The sequence below is a fragment of the Rhipicephalus microplus genome, unplaced genomic scaffold (genome assembly GCF_043290135.1).
Source record: "Rhipicephalus microplus isolate Deutch F79 unplaced genomic scaffold, USDA_Rmic scaffold_32, whole genome shotgun sequence".
Lineage (NCBI taxonomy): Eukaryota > Metazoa > Arthropoda > Arachnida > Ixodida > Ixodidae > Rhipicephalus > Rhipicephalus microplus.
This window is the reverse complement of record NW_027464605.1, coordinates 3,713,247-3,732,500: the sequence shown is the minus strand read 5'-3', so window position 1 is coordinate 3,732,500 and position 19,254 is coordinate 3,713,247. Positions and strand designations below refer to the sequence as shown.

At 43.0% G+C, this 19,254-nt stretch overlaps 2 protein-coding genes across 2 annotated transcripts in view; one reads left to right on the top strand and one right to left on the bottom strand.

The window, feature by feature from the left end:
- The window catches only part of LOC119172824 (uncharacterized), a 203,846-nt gene that overhangs the window by 43,941 nt on the left and 140,651 nt on the right, over positions 1 to 19,254 (top strand). The window lies entirely within an intron of this gene.
- Positions 1 to 19,254, bottom strand: part of LOC142786787 (corticotropin-releasing factor-binding protein-like) — an 81,744-nt gene that overhangs the window by 33,555 nt on the left and 28,935 nt on the right. Inside the window, exon 2 of the mRNA XM_075884435.1 lies at positions 15,183 to 15,243. Within this exon, the coding sequence (XP_075740550.1) occupies positions 15,183 to 15,243 (61 nt within the window). The remainder of the gene's footprint in view (positions 1 to 15,182; positions 15,244 to 19,254) is intronic.

Sequence of the window (19,254 nt, the reverse complement as noted above, 5' to 3'; positions counted from 1 at the left end):
ATGATTCGGTTCCATCGTCCCCCATCAACCGACTCTATGTATAAAATGTCGTGTTCCCCAAACTATACCAGTTTTTTTTTTTGCAACAATAACTTTCCGTGAATTCAAACATGATCGTATCATGTTCTAAAACAAATATCTAAATATAGAAGTGACATATCACCTTCGCACTTTTCCATTAACAGGATCAAGACGAAGGAATAATTACGGTACTAAAGCTACAGATTATCAGATTATTTCATTGTTGTCTGCATGCCCATCCTTAATCGAATTGGCCAATAAAAACTCAAGCATGTCATGTTTTAAAAAATAAGACAAAGCAACTGTTCCAGCCTCCTTCAAATATACAATTGTTTTGCAATGAACGTGAAACTTATGTAGTTTTGTATGTTTGTATAACTTTGCGTAATTGTTACAACAAAACAATGTGAACTCTGAATAATTTTTATCCTCATGTTTTTTGTTCATTTTTGTTTATATAAGCTGTGCAATGAGCATTGTACTTATTTTCTGTGCTTTTGCTCCTGGCTGTCCGACGTGCGAGTCCGGGGTGAAGGCCTCGCCAGGAGACGTATGGGTCTCCTTTTGCCTTGCCTCATGAACATATTTCTTGCTGTCTGTTACTTTGTCCGAAATAAACCCTTATATTCTATAGGCACGGCGCACAAAACAGCCCTAGGACTGTCACACAATACAAACACTTCAAAGCATGAAGACCTGTGCATCCATGGCACATTTGCAGAGCACGCAACGTCAGTTATCTTCGCGCAGTGAGAACGGCTCAACTAAACAGAGTAGGACATAGTATTACTACAGAATCTAGGGTACCCCTTAAGGCGACAATATTGCGGGTAACACACATCTTCTAACTCACGAGGTCAGAGAACACATAACTTCTCCCATTTCCAAAAACATAAGGGCAGACGAGAGGCCAGGGTCAGAGCTTTGCAAAGGCAGTTCGGACACCATCGAGACGTGCACTACACAGACGCGTGCGAAATAGCCAGAGACAAATACACTGTCGTGACGACAAATCAATCTATTACAATCGCAGTAACCGTACGAATTGCCTGAGTTATCATGGTAGAGTCGGCAGCCATAGCATTGGTCATGAGAGATGCCGAAGACAAGTACCAAGACGCCCTAGTTACCTCGGACTCGCCGTCATCATGCCGTCAATACCTTACCAGAGTTCTATAAAAAATGCAGCTAAAATCTTATGAACACACTTTGAACAATATCACGCTGTTATTTGGTGTCCAGCACACGCAGGGCTGACGAGTAATGATAGGGCCGGCGGTATAGCTCATAGAATGAGTAGCTGTGTACCAATAGCGACTCTCCAAGCACCCGCAGTCAACCCGCACGACACCCTTGAGACACAAATAAAGGCAAAAACTGAGCCCAGCGAACCCTAAGCTATATCGGCCAGTAGGAACAGGCGCTGGTTACCAACAAACACGTGACCCAATCTAATAATTCTCAACAAAATCCAACCAACGCAGTACCCGGACAAATGTCCGTGGTGTGGGAGCGGCCATCCCTTACCCACATAACGTGGACGTGTAGACTCTGGCCATCCGAAATAATTCACCCTTTTTAGGGAAAAACCCGTTTGAGAGGCAGTGGGATGTCTGGCTTGCGAGCAAAGATTGAAAGAGCCTAGTCGCTTTGATCGATCAGGCCCAGCGAGCCGCAAAGGCCAGTGGGGCCCTGAACTAGGAGACCCGCCCACCTTCGCCCTAATACCCTCAAGTAAATCCGCCTCAGTATCAAGAGGAATGGTTCGAAATCAGCGATAACAAGATAATTACGATAGTTCTTATTATTATGGAGAAAAAGGTACATAACCTTCACCGAAAATACGTGGCGGGTATAGGGCTTACTCTGTTCCCTTGAAGAATTGACAAAACTTCACTGTGGACACGTAGCAGCGACATGCTGCCGTAGCTAATCGCAGAGGCCACTGTCATTATGCATTTACAGTAGATTTAGAGCCAAAAAAAGAGAACGAAGATGAGATGGACTACACAAACACAGCGCAAACTATCAACTGACTTTATTCTAAAAGCACACACATATACAGGGTGTCCCACGTTACTTGAACTGGAGTTTAAAAATATGCCGGGACACGTAATTACGACGCGACCAAATGCATGTTACTCACCATTGTCTGGATGTAGTAAGAATATTTTTTGTGTTCTCAAATTTTGTTTAATTAGATAGGTTTAATTACCTAACTGTTTAGGAAACGAAGATAGATAAAGAAATTTGAATGAGAAAGTTGTAGATTGGTTTGGAAAACGTCTGATTAGACAGTTTTAAACTTTATATCTGTTAGGTATTAGTGTTTTTCTGCTAATAGCGAATGCCTACGAAATAGAAAAAATACCACGTGACAAACCCACTTGCGCGTAAGTGCGCACAGTGATTCTAGTGCTCCCTAACGTTCCGCGCGCGAACGGCACGCTTCCCTCGCACAGGTTCATGACAGCGATAAGCAGTCACAACGGTTATCGTTTTCGTGGCCGATAGCGAAACGTGTTCATTGTAAAGCCACAACCATCGTTGCGCCCTGCCGAGACAGCACAATGAGGCAAATGCTATGGTCGGTCTTACGCGGAACATTACGGAGCACTAGAATCATTGTGCACTCTGGCGCACGAGCCGGTTTGTCACGTGGTATTCTTCATATTTTGCGGGCAGTTATAATTAGCAGAAAAACACTAATGCCTAACAGATATAAAGCTCGAAATTATCTAATCAGACGTTTTACAAACTTATCTACAACTTTTTCATAGAAATTTTTAATATTTCTTTGTTCCTTGCAAAGTTAGTTAATTAAACTTATCTAGTTAAACAATATTTGAGAACACAAAAAATAGTCTAACTCCAGGCAATGGTGAGCAACATGCGTTTGGTCGCGTCGTAATTACGTGTTTCGGCATACTTTTAAACTCTGGCTCAAACTACGTGGGACGCCCTGTATACACGTGAACAAAGTCACAAGTCACGATTCACATGAGCAAACAAGCATTCAATTAGTGGCTTGCGCTAAAGTAATCTACCTCGGTGGCATGAAACGTGATATTGTAAGAATGAACCAACTCGTCCAACAAGCCACTCTACTGAAGTTTACTATATATGCCCCGCCGTGGTGGTCTTGTGGCTAAGGCACTCGGCTGCTGACCCGCAGGTCGCGGGTTCAAATCCCGGCTGCGGCGGCTGCATTTCCGATGGAGGCGGAAATGTTGTAGGCCCGTGTGCTCAGATTTGTATGCACGTTAAAGAACCCCAGATGGTCGAAATTTCCGGAGCCCTCCACAACGGCGTCTCTCATAATCATATAGTGGTTTTGGGACGTTAAACCCCACATATCAATCAAGTTTACTATAGATTACTTCCATTTACCGCTCCCAGAGGGCGACACCACATCGGCAACATAGAGCAATGTGACAGCTGGGAAAGAAATATTTACGGCGCATTTGTGAAGTCACTAGGGTGCATGCATGATTTTTGCGCAGTCAATAAAAAAAAAAGAGCGACTGTGGTGCAGTGGATAATGAGCCCGACAACTGTTGTCGTGATCTGGAGGTCGTGGGTTTTAATCCCCTGCTCAGAACTGTTTTTCTTTGCCACATTATCATATTGATATTATTTATTCCATCACAATTCGTTCCCATAATCAAGTCACTGAAGTCTTTGCGGACCCAGACATAAACTTTCTGTTCAAAAAGAAGAAAATGACAATATAGCTGGCAAGACAATAAGAAAAACGAGTAGTTTTGGCAACTCAATGAGCAGCATCACTGGAAATATTCCGCGATTCAGCGATATATAGGCATGCATCTAAATGATGCAGAATTATTTTGCGCTGTCTTCTTTCTTTCTGATCGGCTGTCATTCACTATACTAGCCGATTGTGTGACTACGTCCGTGGAGTGCAACTGGGAGAACTCGAGGTGAGCAAAAAAAAATATTTGAATGAGGTCAATACATTACTTCATTCCTGGGTTGAAAGAAAACGCTGAGACTCTTTTAGCCGGCATAGCCTCTCACGGAATAGCTTGCTCCGCCACGACGAATCTCTCGTCCTAATTTCACGTTTCCGCAAATTTATAGTTAGCTGTCGTTCTCGTGTCGTGAAAATGGAATCGGGGTCTGCACAAACACGGGTGACTTCGCAGACACCTGTAGACCGCAGCTGCTCTACATCACCAGTGTCCTTTCCCAATATTTGGCGTTGAGCTGTTTCCACAGCATTTACTGCTGAATCGACGCGAGATTACTAAGGTGTAAGTAATCTAACGTAACGTTACGTCGAAAAGAAGGGGTAGAAATGCATTCATAGTTATTGAGAAACACAGATGGCTTAATAATTTTCTGTGAAGATTTTTTACTCTATGTACAGTAATTTGGGCAGTTTTCAGACACTAAAATTCTATGAATCAGCAGTTTAGCTGAAATGTTAGGGGTTTTGATGACAAATGTGCAATTTCGCTTGCTTCGTATAACTTTTGAATTCCTCCCCCCTTTGTGATAGTTTTTATTCCTATTTATCAATCCCCAAGCCCCAGATAGCCAATCAGACACTTCTTCGTTCAACCTCGCTAGCTTCTGCCTTTCAATTTTTTTATCTCCTACAATACGTTTCTGTTTATTCAATCTTCTTCCTCTCCAAGGGGGCCACCGAGTGACTACCATTTCTTAACGCTGTAGCAGTCAATGACACCCAATATAACAGTTTCCTTCTGTGCTTCTTTGTTGGTGAATAATTGAATTATTTCTGTGTAGGAAGTAGTCACGCGTAATCAAAAATCACTGATATTATGTATTCACTGCCAATCGAAAGAAAGTCTCATTGATTAAACAAGACGTTCAGAGACCGTCTCGAAAACATCGTTGTAATGGCTAAGATATCTGTGCTCATTCGAAGGGCGTCAGGCACAATGAATCAGATGAAGCGGAAGTACATTAAGGCCGATGAGGAAGGGCCTCGAGTGAAATGGGGCAGGCGAATGAAGTGGTACGAAAACCCCTGTGGCCTTACTAGAGTGAGCGGTGTGCGGAAAGGCAAAGGCTTTTTGTGACATCAACGCAACGTCACAAAGCGCCATAATTTGTGACGTCATCACTTCGTCATTACAAGATATCGTCGCTAAGTAAAGTGTGGGCCGATCGCGGAGGCCTTGTGGTAGCACGTGAGATGCAGAAAGCTTCAGGGAGGGTGAAGGGGTGGGGGGAGAAGGAGCAACACTGCACTCGGACTCAAGACTTAATTTCTTTTTGGCTCACTCGGCGAATCATTGTATTCAAGAAGTCTGCTCTCCGATTGTGTTACTAAGTTAATTACCAAACGTTTCCCGGTATTTCACTTCTAGTGTTATATAGAGCGTAACATGCTGCCGAACCTTTTCTCGTCCACTCTTTAACTGAGCGCCGATTTCCAGCAGGCCCTACATTTAATACCTCTGGAATGCTGTCCTGGCGTTGCAGACATGATGACGCTAGTATAAATGCACTATGCTAGTACCTAAAGCTCTCTTTGAAATGTGAAAATTCTCGAGTACTTAAGAATTAGGCTGGCAACGTCCATATTAAAAAGTGAATCGCCAAGGAAGATTTCTTCCAGTAGCTTTCGAGATTCTTTACAATGGCGACATGATCTCGATTGGCTACATGCCATCTTCATGCTATAAATTGTGTGTTTTAACCAAGCTTATATTTTGAAAGTGTTTTATCATTCTCGTAAACGCATGAAAGTCTAACAATCAAACGCTATGTCGAAGTGTTATCGTTGTTAACGATCTGTGATAAAATAAAATTTTCCAAACAGGTGTTTTCAACCTGGGCTCGCCGAGACTTCACATACGTATTTCCGTCACGGATATGACGTTAGTAAATGAGAGAAAAGAGAGACAGAGAGAGAGAGACGAAAGGCAGGGAGGTGAACTAAGCTTGGCTCAGTTGGCTACCCTACACTTGGGGTGGGGGAAAGGGGGAATAATAGACAGGAAAGAGATCGAAAAGAAGAAAAGATTAAGTGAAATGCAGGAACATTAACTAGAAAAAAACTTTTTTGTTACCTTGCACTAGAGAAGGGCATCATTTGAGTGCACATAAAGCACAAGTGTTCATTATGTGCTCGTTGATGCCACCTTTGCTCGGGATTTGAAATGTAATGTGTCCAGGTATATGTTGATAACTTCAGCGACCGCATGTGTTAAATCATAATCATGGCCGTTAGTCGTCCGGATGAAGATGTGCCCCTCGACGTTAACTTAGGTGCACCCTTCTAAAGCGAAGCTATAGTTGCCAAACAACAATAGCAATTGCGCAATCATTCATATATCAATACAAAAAAAAACAATCAGCTACGTCTGGGAAGATAAGCTATGGCGGAGGGATCAGCCATATTTATTTTATCTGCTTTGGGCCTGGCTGGCTATCTGAGGCAGTTTACCACATTCCTATTGTGAAACATTGTTCCTACACTCTGAAGATACCAACGTTGGGAGCCGCGTATCATCCAAAAAAAAAGAAAAGAACGTAACTGAAATCGTTTTCTCTTTTACACAATCTGATACGGCTGCTGTACCACAGTGTTGTCTTCAGTCATTCAAATTACATCAAAAGAGCTCTCCGAGAAGGAAAAAAAAAAGAAAGTATTTTGGACTACTTTCGAGTATTCCTACCTTGCCCCGTGAATGACTCGCTTTAATGATGCACGTTGACCCTTTCGTGAGTCACACGACTTTCGAAATAGAGTAAAATGGTATTCAAAGGAGTTGACACGCTTCCTAAAAGAGTCTTATACTTAGCAAGCCAGAACTAACAAAAAATGGCAGTAAATATCTTTTTAAATTGCATGTGCATTGCCCTGGTAGTAGTATTGTAACTGTTACACAAGAAGCAAGGTTGTAATCACATTATTACGCCTACATTTGCATTATTTTTGTCATCACAGTTAAATAAATATATTCAAATGGCATTCTTTGGACGTATTTTGTACGAGCTTTTTGTGCAGTTCAGCTTTGTAAATGAGAATAGACCAGACAAACCCAATTATTTTCACTTTGAAACCTTATAGATAGCGTTAAGATTAAGCAAAGAGGTTGTTTAATAACCCAATTAGTGACAATAAATTTGAGGTCAATCTTGTCTTCTTCCACACCACAAAGAGGCTTTCTGAAATTGCGGTCTGATAAAGTTGCCATATCTTTTGTTAAAATAACTACAGTGACGACTGTCGGTTTGCGGATTAGGTGCAATATTGCCGACATATCCGTTCCGCAACCTTTCTTGAAAATGAAGCATGTTGTGGTTTCCCTGAGTGTTCTGATCGTACGTTTCCTAGACAGAGTATCCGATGGGCGCAGGGCTAAGGGGCCACATTTAGCAGCGGTAATTTATTGCGTCATCACCGCGGGCTGCCGTTTTACGGTTGCCGGTGTTACCAGTGCTTTATACCGGTCGACTACGTGACGATCGCCGGTGGACGATGGCTATGTTGAACGTGAGCGAAGAAGCGTGCTCGATGATGTGGTATCACGTTTCGTGCCTTCCTCTCAGGTGAACGTGAATTGCCACCGGCATTAAATAGAAAAGCACCGCGAGAGAGAGAGAGAGAGAAAGAACTTTATTTGAGTGAAAAAAATATTTACAGAGGAATGGCGGTCAGGCTGTGCCTGGCGGCCACCTCCTCAGCTCGCTGTATGGCCCGGAGCCGTACTTTTAGGCTCGTATCTTGGAGTACTCTTTCCCATGCCTCGGACGAGGCAGTGGTCAGTAGATCAGGCGGGGGTGGATCCTCGCTGCAGTCCCTTAGAAAGAGGGAGGCGAAGGAGCCACATTTTGAGCAATGGAACTGAACAGATCGGGGTAAATGTGTGTGTATACCCGCGGGCACGGGAACGAGTTCCTTTGGAGGCGATGCTATGTGATTTCTTGTGGTTTCGTGAGTTCGGGATGCGGCGGCGGTTTTGTTCGACGTGCGAGGTGATAGCGCTGAGCAATTTTGTGATAGGATATGAGGGGCTCGCCGGTGTTCTCTGGGTTCGTGGCACTCCATTACGCGTTTCTGCGTAACGGTTTCAAGTGGTGGACGCTTTCAAGATAGCCTCGCACTTTCTAGGGTTCCGGGTCAGCATAGCCAAGGAGCACTGAGCGAAAGGCAGAATGACGCACTGAACCCGTTGCGCCTCTAACAACGAATACGTAAGCTTATCTTCTACCAACGGCACATTGCGACGCTGCCTAAAAAGTAATGGGCCTATACGTCGGGAGGCGATTGCACGCTGTATAATACGGATTCGTAAGCAGTCACATGGCTTCAACTAACGCTGCTCTGTGATTGTCTAATTATAAGTACCGTTTGTTGCAAGTTATTCAGTAAATAATAGTACTAATTGACATAAGGAAACCAATAGTCGTAATTTAAACGAGCTGGCACTTGTTGTTCTGTGACCTCTGCCTCCGCCGTACGCTACATGAGTCTTAGTTTTATGACTGCAGGGCTTATGAGCACGTTTCGACATCCCGTACGTCAATTTCGTCTCATCGTGGTTCCCTGACAGTTAGTTTAAAAACTAGAGATGAACATTACAATATTTTTGTTCCTCTTGGCCTTTATTTGTTTTCTTTCACGTTCTGCGCTCACGCCTGAACTGTAATTCCATCACTGTGGTATACTGCCGTGTTTGCAGAAATTGCGTTACAACTAAAAGCAAAGCTACTTGGCAAACTCAGACTTATTTCTGCAGATCGAAGGTTCTTTCTAGAGATCGCTCATTCGCACTCCAAATGGGGCTCTATACGTGCTGCCCTAAAAACCAGCAGAAGCGAAAGCAGTACAGCACTGATTACAGCCGTCCATTTCAGGTGATGAAAGGTAACATTACCGCTGCGGGTAGTAGCTTGGCTGATAAACGTCAAGTACACTATTTTAAGTACGCCATTGACGCAAGCACCCTTACAAGAGCAAAAAAAGAAGACAGTGCCTTTTTTTTTTTCGCTATTACGCTTCGTTGGGCTGCGCAGTAGATGGCTTCGGCAGTTTCCGTTCAGAGTTCTGATTCGAGGCTTATGTCTACGCGTGAGAGCCCTCCACTACGGCGTCTCTCATAATCATATGGTGGTTTTGGGACGTTAAACCCCACAAATCAATCAATATGTCTACGCGTGACCTCACTTCGGCCGGTCCTGCTATGGGGTGGCGCTTAGCTTTGGGGCTACATCGAAGCGGCACAATTCCTTGCTTTTGGCCTGCAAGCGAGCAATGGCTCCCATAGGTATGGCCATCTCACTCCTGTATTATACGTAGAGAATGACAAACGACATGCTGCATATAGATGAGCCTTCTCTAAGACGTGTCATTCGACGCCCCACTGATTCGCTTATGTCGGAGACCCCTAAGCGGTCATCGCAGAAAAGGAAAAACAACAGAGAGAGAAAGGCAGGGATATTAACCAGTTTAGAATGTCCGGTATGCTACCCTACACAGAAGAGATGGTGGATGCACTTTGAAAGTTGCAGAGAGCGAGAGAGATCACGTGCACTCAGTCGCACGTCACAGTAATCCTATAACACTAATAGTCTATAGCCACCAGTCCAAGTACGTTGCTTCAACAAGCTCAGGATCGTTTTTGTCGCTTTCACTCGCCATGAACCGTCGGGACGACATTCCAGAATAGTGTCCGCCGTCATCAGTGTCTGATGTAAGCGAGCTAGCGCAGCTTTAAGTCCTTTTCTGAGCGCATTGTACCGAGGACAGTCGCAGAAGATGTGCGGTAACGTCTTCTCGCTACCACAGTTGTCACAGAAAGTGTTGTCAGCCAATTTGATACGAAATGAGCACGACATCGTGAAAGCAACTCCTAGCCATAAACGGCAATGTAGAGTGGCATCATTTCGGCGTAGTCTAGATAGGCGTCGGTAGTCGTAATGTGTTCGGCCTGTAGTGAAGTTGACTGCGCAGTATTCTTGTATTCCAAGTGGAGAGAGATTTCTCGTACGGCCACTCGAAATTGGCTGTCAGCGTCTGTATTTTATAATGGTATTGTCTCAAAGCCTGCGGCTGGAGCGTGGCGGTGGGCAGCGAGTGTTGGTGAGGGATTAAAATAGTCTACAGCAGGCCCTTGCTGCATGATCATAAATGCGAAGCAAACTTCAGCGACTTTGAGCGTGTTTATCTATCTATCTATCTATCTATCTATCTATCTATCTATCTATCTATCTATCTATCTATCTATCTATCCACCAACATTTTGGTGCTCTCATGATAACCCTTTTACTTGGGGCAAACCAAGCGTAAGATGGTTTCACGCATGCGAATCACTAATTATGAGATTAATAATGTCACAATTCCGACGCGTATGCCGTCAAACCCTTTCCGCTAGGCGTCTGGCGCATACTCGCCGTTGGGTAGGTGACACAGGCATGTCGGTATGTTGATAAGAGCTTGTAAAGAAGCGCACCTGCACCTGTCACGAGAGTGAACTGAAAGCTGAAAGCCAGTCAATCAATGCTAACTAAAAAACCCAGGACAAATATGGCATGTAAACAATCGAGTGTGAAACTATATGTTTATGCAATATGTATCTTACTGCTGTTGACGTAGGTGGAAATTGTAAAACGATTCAAGAATTTAAACATTTAATATTGGACATGTTTGTTGAGTCGGATGCGGATGTGGTGTGCAATTTTTAATGTAACTTTCACTGCACGGATAATACAAATATTCGACGAGTGCATCGTAATGCTATTAAAAGTTATTGCTATTAGTATAGCTATTTACCACATTATTGATGTTTTGTTGTTCTTCTTGCATTAGTGCTTATGTTGTTATACTGTGATTACATCATTCATCATCATCAACATCAGCCTGACTACGTCCACTGCAGGACAAAGGCCTCTCCCATGTTCCGCCAGTTAACCCGGCCCTGTGCTTGCTGCTGCCAATTTATACCCGCAAACTTCTTAATCTCATCTGCCCACCTAATCTTCTGTCTCCCCCTAACCCGCTTCCCTTCTCTGGGAATCCAGTCAGTTACCCTTAATGACCAGCGGTTATCCTGTCTACGCGCTACATGCCCTGCCAATGTCCATTTCTTCTTCTTGATTTCAGCTATGATATCCTTAACCCCCGTTTGTTCCCTAATCCACTCTGCTCTCTTCTTGTCTCTTAAGGTTACACCTACCATTTTTCTTTCCATTGCTCGCTGCGTCGTCCTCAATTTAAGCTGAACCCTCTTTGTAAGTCTCCAGGTTTCTGCTCCGTAGCTAAGTACCGGCAAGATACAGCTGTTATATACCTTCCTCTTGAGAGATAGTGGCAATCTACCTGTCATAAATTGAGAGTGCTTGCCGAATGTGCTCCACCCCATTCTTATTCTTCTAGTTACTTCAATCTCGTGGTTCGGCTCTGCGGTTATTACCTGCCCTAAGTAGACATAGTCTTTTACAACTTCTAGTGCACTATTACCTATCTCGAAGCGCTTCTCTTTTCCGAGGTTGTTGTACATTACTTTAGTTTTCAGCAGAATAATTTTAAGACCCACCTTTCTGCTCTCCTTGTCTAGCTCCGTAATCATGAGTTGCAATTCGTCCCCTGAGTTACTCAGCAATGCAATGTCATCGGCGAAGCGCAGGTTACTAAGGTATTCTCCATTAACTCTTATCCCTAACTGTTACCATTCTAGGCTTCTGAAAACCTCCTGTAAGCACGCGGTAAATAGCATTGGGGAAATTGTGTCCCCCTGCCTTACACCCTTCTTGATTGGTATTCTGTTGCTTTCTTAATGAATCACTATGGTAGCAGTTTATCCTCTGTAGATTTCTTCCAGAATGTTTATATATACTTCATCTACGCCCTGATTCCGCAGTGCTTGCATGACGGCTGATATTTCTACTGAATCAAACGCCTTCTCGTAATCTATGAAGGCTATGTATAGTGGTTGGTTATACTCTGAGCATTTCTCTATTACCTGATTGATAGTATGAATGTGGTCAATTGTTGAGTAGCCTGTTCGAAATCCTGCTTGTTCCTTTGGTTGATTGAATTCTAATGTTTTCTTTACTCTGTTAGCAATTACCTTTGTAAATAGCTTGTATACTACAGAGAGCAAGCTGATCGGCCTGTAATTCTTCAAGTCCTTGTCATCTCCTTTCTTATGTATTAAGATGATGTTAGCGTTCTTCCAAGACTCTGGTACTCTTCCCGTCAGGAGACACCTCGTAAACAGGGTGGCTAGTTTTTCTAACACAATCTGTGCTCCATCTTTCAGCAGATCTGATGTTACCTGATCCTCACCAGCAGCTTTGCCTCTTTGCATGCTCTCCAAAGCTTTTCTGACTTCTTCTATCATTACTGGTGGGGTGTAATCTGGGTTACTGCTAGTTCTTATAGTATTAAGGTCGTGGTTGTCTCGGCTACTGTACAGATCTCTGTAAAACTCCTCCGCTATTTTAACTATCCTATCCATATTGGTAGTTATTTTGCCTTCTTTGTCCCTCAGTGCATACATCCGACTTTTGCCTATCCCAAGTTTCCTCTTCAATGCTTTGACACTTCCTCCGTTTTTCAGAGCGTGTTCAATTCTCTCCATGTTATACCTTCTTACATCGCATACCTTACGTCTATTAATCAACTTCGAAAGCTCTGCCAGTTCTATTTTGTTTGTTGTACTTGACACTTTCATGATTTGACGCTTCTTAATTAGGTTCTTCGTTTTCTGGGAAAGCTTGTCAGTGTCCTGTCTTAATACCCTGCCTCCAACTTCCACTGCACACTCCGTAATGATACTCGTCAGATTATCATTCATTGTATCTACGCTAAGGTTGCTTTTCTCACTAAGAGCCGAGTACCTGTTCTGCAGTGACACTCTGAATTCCTGTACTTTCCCTCTCAGTGCTAGCTGATTGATTGGCTTCTTGCGTATCAGTTTCTGTCGTTCCTTCTTCAAGTCTAGGCGAATTCGAGACCGTACCATTCTATGGTCACTGCATCGTACCTTGCCAATCACTTCCACATCCTGCACAATTCCAGGGTGTGCACTCATTATAAAGTCTATTTCGTTCTTATTTTCGCCATTAGGGCTCCTCCATGTCCACTTGCGGTTTTCTCGTTTTCGGTAGAAGGTATTCAAAATCCGTAAATTATTGCGTTCTGCGAATTCTACTAGTAGCTCTCCTCTGGCGTTTCTAGTACCGATGCCATAATGTCCTACTGCCTGGTCTCCAGCCTGCTTCTTCCCTACCTTTGCATTAAAGTCGCCCATCACTATAGTATACTGTGTTTTTACCCTACTCATTGCCGATTCCACGTCTTCATAGAAGCTTTCAACTGAAGCGTCATCATGGCTGGATGTAGGAGCGTAAGCCTGTACTACCTTCATCTTGTATCTTTTATTCAGTTTAATTACGATACCTACCACCCTTTCATTAATGCTATAGTATTCCTCTATGTTTCCAGCTATGTTTCTGTGAATTAGGAACCCCACTCCCAGTTCTCTTCTGTCTGCCAAGCCCCTGTAGCAAAGGACGTGCCCATTCTGTAGCACCGTATAGCCTCATCTGTCCTCCTAACCTCACTGAGCCCTATTATATCCCATTTAACACTCTCTAGCTCCTCGAATAGTACAGCTAGACTTCCTTCACTAAATAAGGTTCTAGCGTTAAACGTTGCCAAGTTCAGGTTCCAATGGCGGCCTGTCCGGATCCAGAGATTCTTAGCACCCTCTGCTGCGTTGCAGATCTGACCGCCGCCGTGGTCAGTTGCTTCGCAGCTGCTGGGGACTGAGGGCCGTGAGTTACTTGACGTAAGCATGTGGGAGGTAGCGGCCAGATACTGCACCAGGGTGGCCAGTCTTTCTCTGGTGAGGGAGTGCGTTCTCGGCGGTGTTTGCCGGTGAGGCAGCACCCCAGGCCTCTTTATGCAGTTCCATCAACACGCGGATTTTTTTTAATCCGGTATGAAACTGCGCGGTACCGGGATTCGAACCACCGACCTCTTGCATGCGAGGCGGATGCTCTAACCACTACGCCATCGCCGCTCATTACATCATTACTTTGTGTTCATTACTATTGCTACGTTATTACTATAATTGGTGATTATAAGCTTACTATAATATGGTTAAGTACACGTTGATTCAGAATTTTTAAAGCTGACTTGTTCTCAAATTCGTTGCTTCTGCTGGCCCAGATAGTGTGGTAGGGCATGGTCCGGAGGTTTGGATCCTCCTTTTGCTTTACCCTGCGGGCGAACCATGTATACATGTTATGCCAAAGAATTATATATATATATATATATATATATATATATATATATATATATATAATGTTTTTGCATGCAAACAATTTTTGGAAATAAACATGAAAGAAAAAACACTCGCCGCTATTGGGCGCACCACTCTTCCAAACAAAACACGACCACGCAGCTTTCTTTTGGGGTCACGCATAGAGTCCCCAAATTTTTCTATCAGGAAAAAAATCTAGCCACTCCAGTCGCGCGGCTTTCTAGCACTGGCCATTCTCGTCCTCGTTGTTCGCGCTGTTGTACACTTGCATATGTACCAACAACCTCAAGTTCGCAAGCTTTACAGGATACCTAGTGCGTCCGGGCACTCTAATCCCTTCGTTTCATATGCCTCAAAATGTTTTTGAACATAGTCAATCTCATTCCTCTGCGAGCCTTCCGTTTCTATACCTTTACTACTCTACAAGCCCGTGAGCATTTTTCAAACCTGAATCATTGCTGTTTTACAATGACCGTATATTTCAGATATCACTGCTGATAGAGGGAAGGGTTTGAGCATTAAAAGTAAAAGGGAGGACAGTTGAGAAGTATAGAACACAGAGAACATATTCTTGTGCATTTTTTTTGTTTATATAAGTTTGTCAACTTCACTGTTTTGTTCCCTACTGTTGCCCTATATGCAAGTTTTGGTGAATGCTAGGCGGTTCCAGTTCAGTTTCTGCTGCGGAACACACTCTTGCACCTGTAAATCTGTGTAATATTTGATACAAGAAATAGACAGGTTGATCGACTTCAAAAATCACAGATGAGTCAGCATAGTAGTATTAGACATACCACACGAAAGACATGTCTCACATAGTCGTAAGTCAAGCTATACACATTAGTAACCATAATTAGTAACTGCAGGAGAAACAAAATGGCAACTCACCACCCCCGGCCCTTGGATGCTCTAACCGGAAATAAGGATTGGGATTTTGAATGAGGTATTGCTGTGAAAAAAAGAGAGAAAGATATAAAATTGTTATTTTCAACACTTTTAGTCTTTGAGAAACGATTTAGCAAATTTGTGCCTAGCACATTTCATGATAGAGATCTGAAAAAATTATAGTCAGCACAGACCCAGAAACTCAATTCTTTTTATTTTCTTAGTTTCCCGCTGCTCGTTGCACAAAAGACGGGGCCGTGATTCCCCCCTGATTAGTTGCATAGGAGAAATAAACAGAGATAATTAAGATTTGGGCCATGCCGTGCGCAGCGGATTTCATTGGCAATATGAATTCATTCCGTTCTGCACGATGTAGCTTCAGTGGAGCGTGCGTAGATGACTTTACGGCTGTAGTTTATTCGAATAGGTCTGGCTTACGTACGTATATGATTGTTTCAGTGTGTTAATTTCAATATACCAGCAATTTTGATTGCGATAACACTTATATTGACACTCTCAGCTGGACTTCGCCACCGGCGTTGGCGTAGTGGATGGGTGGGTGGGTGGATGGATGTTGAAATTGCTTGCCATACTAAAGAGGGGTTAGCATTTAATAACGTCCACTATATTTTTCTTCGTTTGTCGGTCGGTTTTGATTTTGTATTTTGAAAGCGCAGTTTCTCTGGGCTTTTCCGCTGTACATAGCGTAGATCATTCTATCGCCAGTTGTGCATAACAGCATTAACAAAAAAATAATAAAACCAACAGTTCCGCCATCACTATCTTCACAGTCAGAGACATTGTGCCATCGGCTTTTGTTACACAGCAAAAATTTTTTTCGCAGACGGGGGGTTTCTACCATACCATATGTATGTTCGTGCGTGCGTTTGTGTGTGCCCATCTAAATTGGAAAAATAATGGTGGGAGGGTTAACTTTAAATTTTCCTCTCTGATCGGCTAAGACAGAAAGTAGATATGACAGCTATATTTTTGTCGGATATATGGCATACACCTAATTTGATAACTAGAGGGACATAGCAAAAATAGAACATTTACCAACTGAATAAGCCGCGTATCTGAAAAATGCATTTTGTTTTGCGTGGAAGATAAACTGCGAGATGTGTTTCTTCCTGCCCACTTACGAGACACAATAAACGACAGAAAAGAATAAAAAGAATACGTGGTACCAGCACAGCCATTGAAAGAAAAGGCAAACTATTTTTCAGTAGCACTGCGTAGCTTATTAGGCCATGTGCCTCTTGATAACCACGCACATAAGAAAACCCAAATGGCATTCATTTTTGGAGCTCTCCTCAAGAAAGTTCTTCCACAATTTTGGGATCACTTTTCAGCGAGAGGTATTATTGGAGATAGTGACTGCGAGCTCTTTTAATTCATAGTAATCGTGATAGTTACATTAGAGGATAAGATGTTGATGCTTAAAATGTAAATCTGCTAGTACGATGACTGTCTTGCACACGTAAATGGCTGACATGCTGTGATCTTATGGACAAAGCTTTCTTTTTTTATTTTGTTAGGTTTTTAGCACACTATTATTTTTTCGGGCATTCATGTCTGTTATGAATGGACTGCAACATCGTTCTACGTTAAACTGAAAGGCTTTGGTAAATATTTGAGCAATGTTCAATCTATCCGTATCCCTTGTTTCATCAATACTATAGGCTGTAGCTTCGTTCTGGGCTCGAAATGAACTGGTGAGCCAGCAGATAATTGCCATGATGCCGGACCCTACAGCAAGGGCTGCATCCAGCATGCAGTAACGCTCGTTAACTCCGGGATCAGCCAGCCGTCGTACTGAGATGATGCCCAGCTGGGCCGTCACGCTGTACGAACAGGAGTCCCGAGTCCTGCGGAGTCCGGAGGCCTACAGCAGAACTGATTAAAGTAGTCAAGGATCAGCTCTTGATCAGCGCGCTTATTATCTTTGTAATCCCGGTGTGGCCCCATGTCTACATCGGTGCTTGGCCTCAGATTCGGTACCATAGGAAACAGATTCTTGGTAAATGAACGATAGCGCACAGAATCGGTGCCGCAATCTTGTTAACGCAACGAAACCCTTGCCAGACTGTCCGAGATCAATCCTATAGAAGAGGTATATAGAACACACTTGGAGATGGTGCAACCATGAGAAACTGTAAAAGTAAGCTCTGGGATTAACGCAATATTGAGTAGTCACTGTATTCCGAAAGCTAAAAGGATTGAATAGCCACTTAGAGACATAAAATACCATGAGCAAGCACGGGATCATGTATAAGCGGAGACATTTAACATTGTGTAATAACGTGTTCGTTACATTGAAATGAATGAAAAGTCAGTTTTGTAGCAAGAGCAAAATAGTGAATGCATTAGCAGCAACTTCGGATGTTAAGTAAGACTATATAGGAGCCTTAAAAGCAATATTATTACTTTAAAACATGAGCTTCCTAAGTAAGGAGATGTACTGTGCACTGTCGTAAATCATTCATGAGAAAGTCAAGGAGGTCCTGATACTCCCCCCTCCCCTTTCTAGTGCTTATGCTAGGGCGTGCAGAAGGGAACACTTGCTTTCAAGTGACCACTATTGAAATTTATCAATGCATGTTAAAGAACCCCAGGTAGTCGAAATTACCAGAGCCCTCTACAACGACATGACTCATCATCATATCGTGTTTTTGGGACGTGAAATCCCAATGATTGCTGTTTAAATTTATCTTTCAAACTCCATATATCTGGGTGGCTTGACGGTTAACTATATAGCACGTTCTAAATTTTGATAGACTGCCTCTCTTTGAGGGTGTACCAGTGTTTAATACCACTCAGCTGTGTAAGATTACTGAGATAGGAGCTGCCTCTCAATTGGTTTAAAAAAAAAAGCCAATATAACAATGCAATTACGCTGTTTAGGAATCCATGTTTGTTTGTGAATTTCAATGCAAGGAATGTTTATTTTATGAGTAAAAATAAGACAAACGCTTATATAAACAATATGGCTACCGTGACAAGACCAGTGTGTTCCTTGTGATTTTTTTTTTAATTTACTCCAGTGCGGTGCACCCAGGCCTGAAAAGAGAGAACCGATGATCACGTCAAGCTGCGTGCAAAATTACTGTATTCATAACAAAGCATTTTAGGTCATGAAGCTTAAGACTGCTTGCACATTACGCCAGACAGGCACCGTCTGACCGTACCGGTGCTCCAAAATGGTACATATAGGACGATAGTGTATCATGCTCAATGTCACTGAACGCTACCGGAGTGTTTACGAAATTCGAATGCGAAGCCAGTAGCTGTAACAGTTCGGCGGCTGGCTGCCACGGGTCCTGTCATGCTCCTCGACAATGAGATATGTGACGAGTATTTTTATTGCTTTCTTTGGAATTTTGTTGTTTCTCATAACACGCAGTCATTGTGCTTTTTTTTTCTTCTTTTTAGCTTATCTCTGTTTAGCCATGTTCATACTGTGTGAGTCATTTGTTCCTTCTTTGTTTTTTGCTATTTTTTTTTACTTACCTCATGCTTTTCTAAGCAGTGTTTATTGTCGTGCTTATGTCTCTGTTATTTGCTTTGCGCTGCTGCTATGACCTCCTGCTTTTATATTCTCGCTTTCTTTCTTGTAGCTTCTCCTGAGTAATTTCTTAATTTGGTGTAATACTATTAACATTACTTGTTTTGCTGTTTCCATGGCCCGGCACTAAGACTCTGGAATTGTTCCTGAACATCAGCGTTTTTGTTCGTGGCTCTGCAGCAGCCTCGTGGCTCCCACTTGTGAGACTGTAGACAATATTTATGCAGTAACAGCCATCTTGAAGCACTGCATCAGCAAAGAGGCTTGAGATTGAAGATGCGGCTCCTTCTAGGCCCGTTGCTGAGCAATGGCTGTGCGATGCACAATGCCATAACGCAGTTGGCGTTGTATATACCGTAGTTATCACCTTGCTTTAGCAGCAACTGCAGCAGCACGCAAAGCGATGAAGCAGGCAAGCATATCCATATTAATAATTAGGGATTGTTTTCGATCACTAGGTAAGAAGTGATAACAATTAATATATATATTTTCGGAGCACGCTACTGGAGG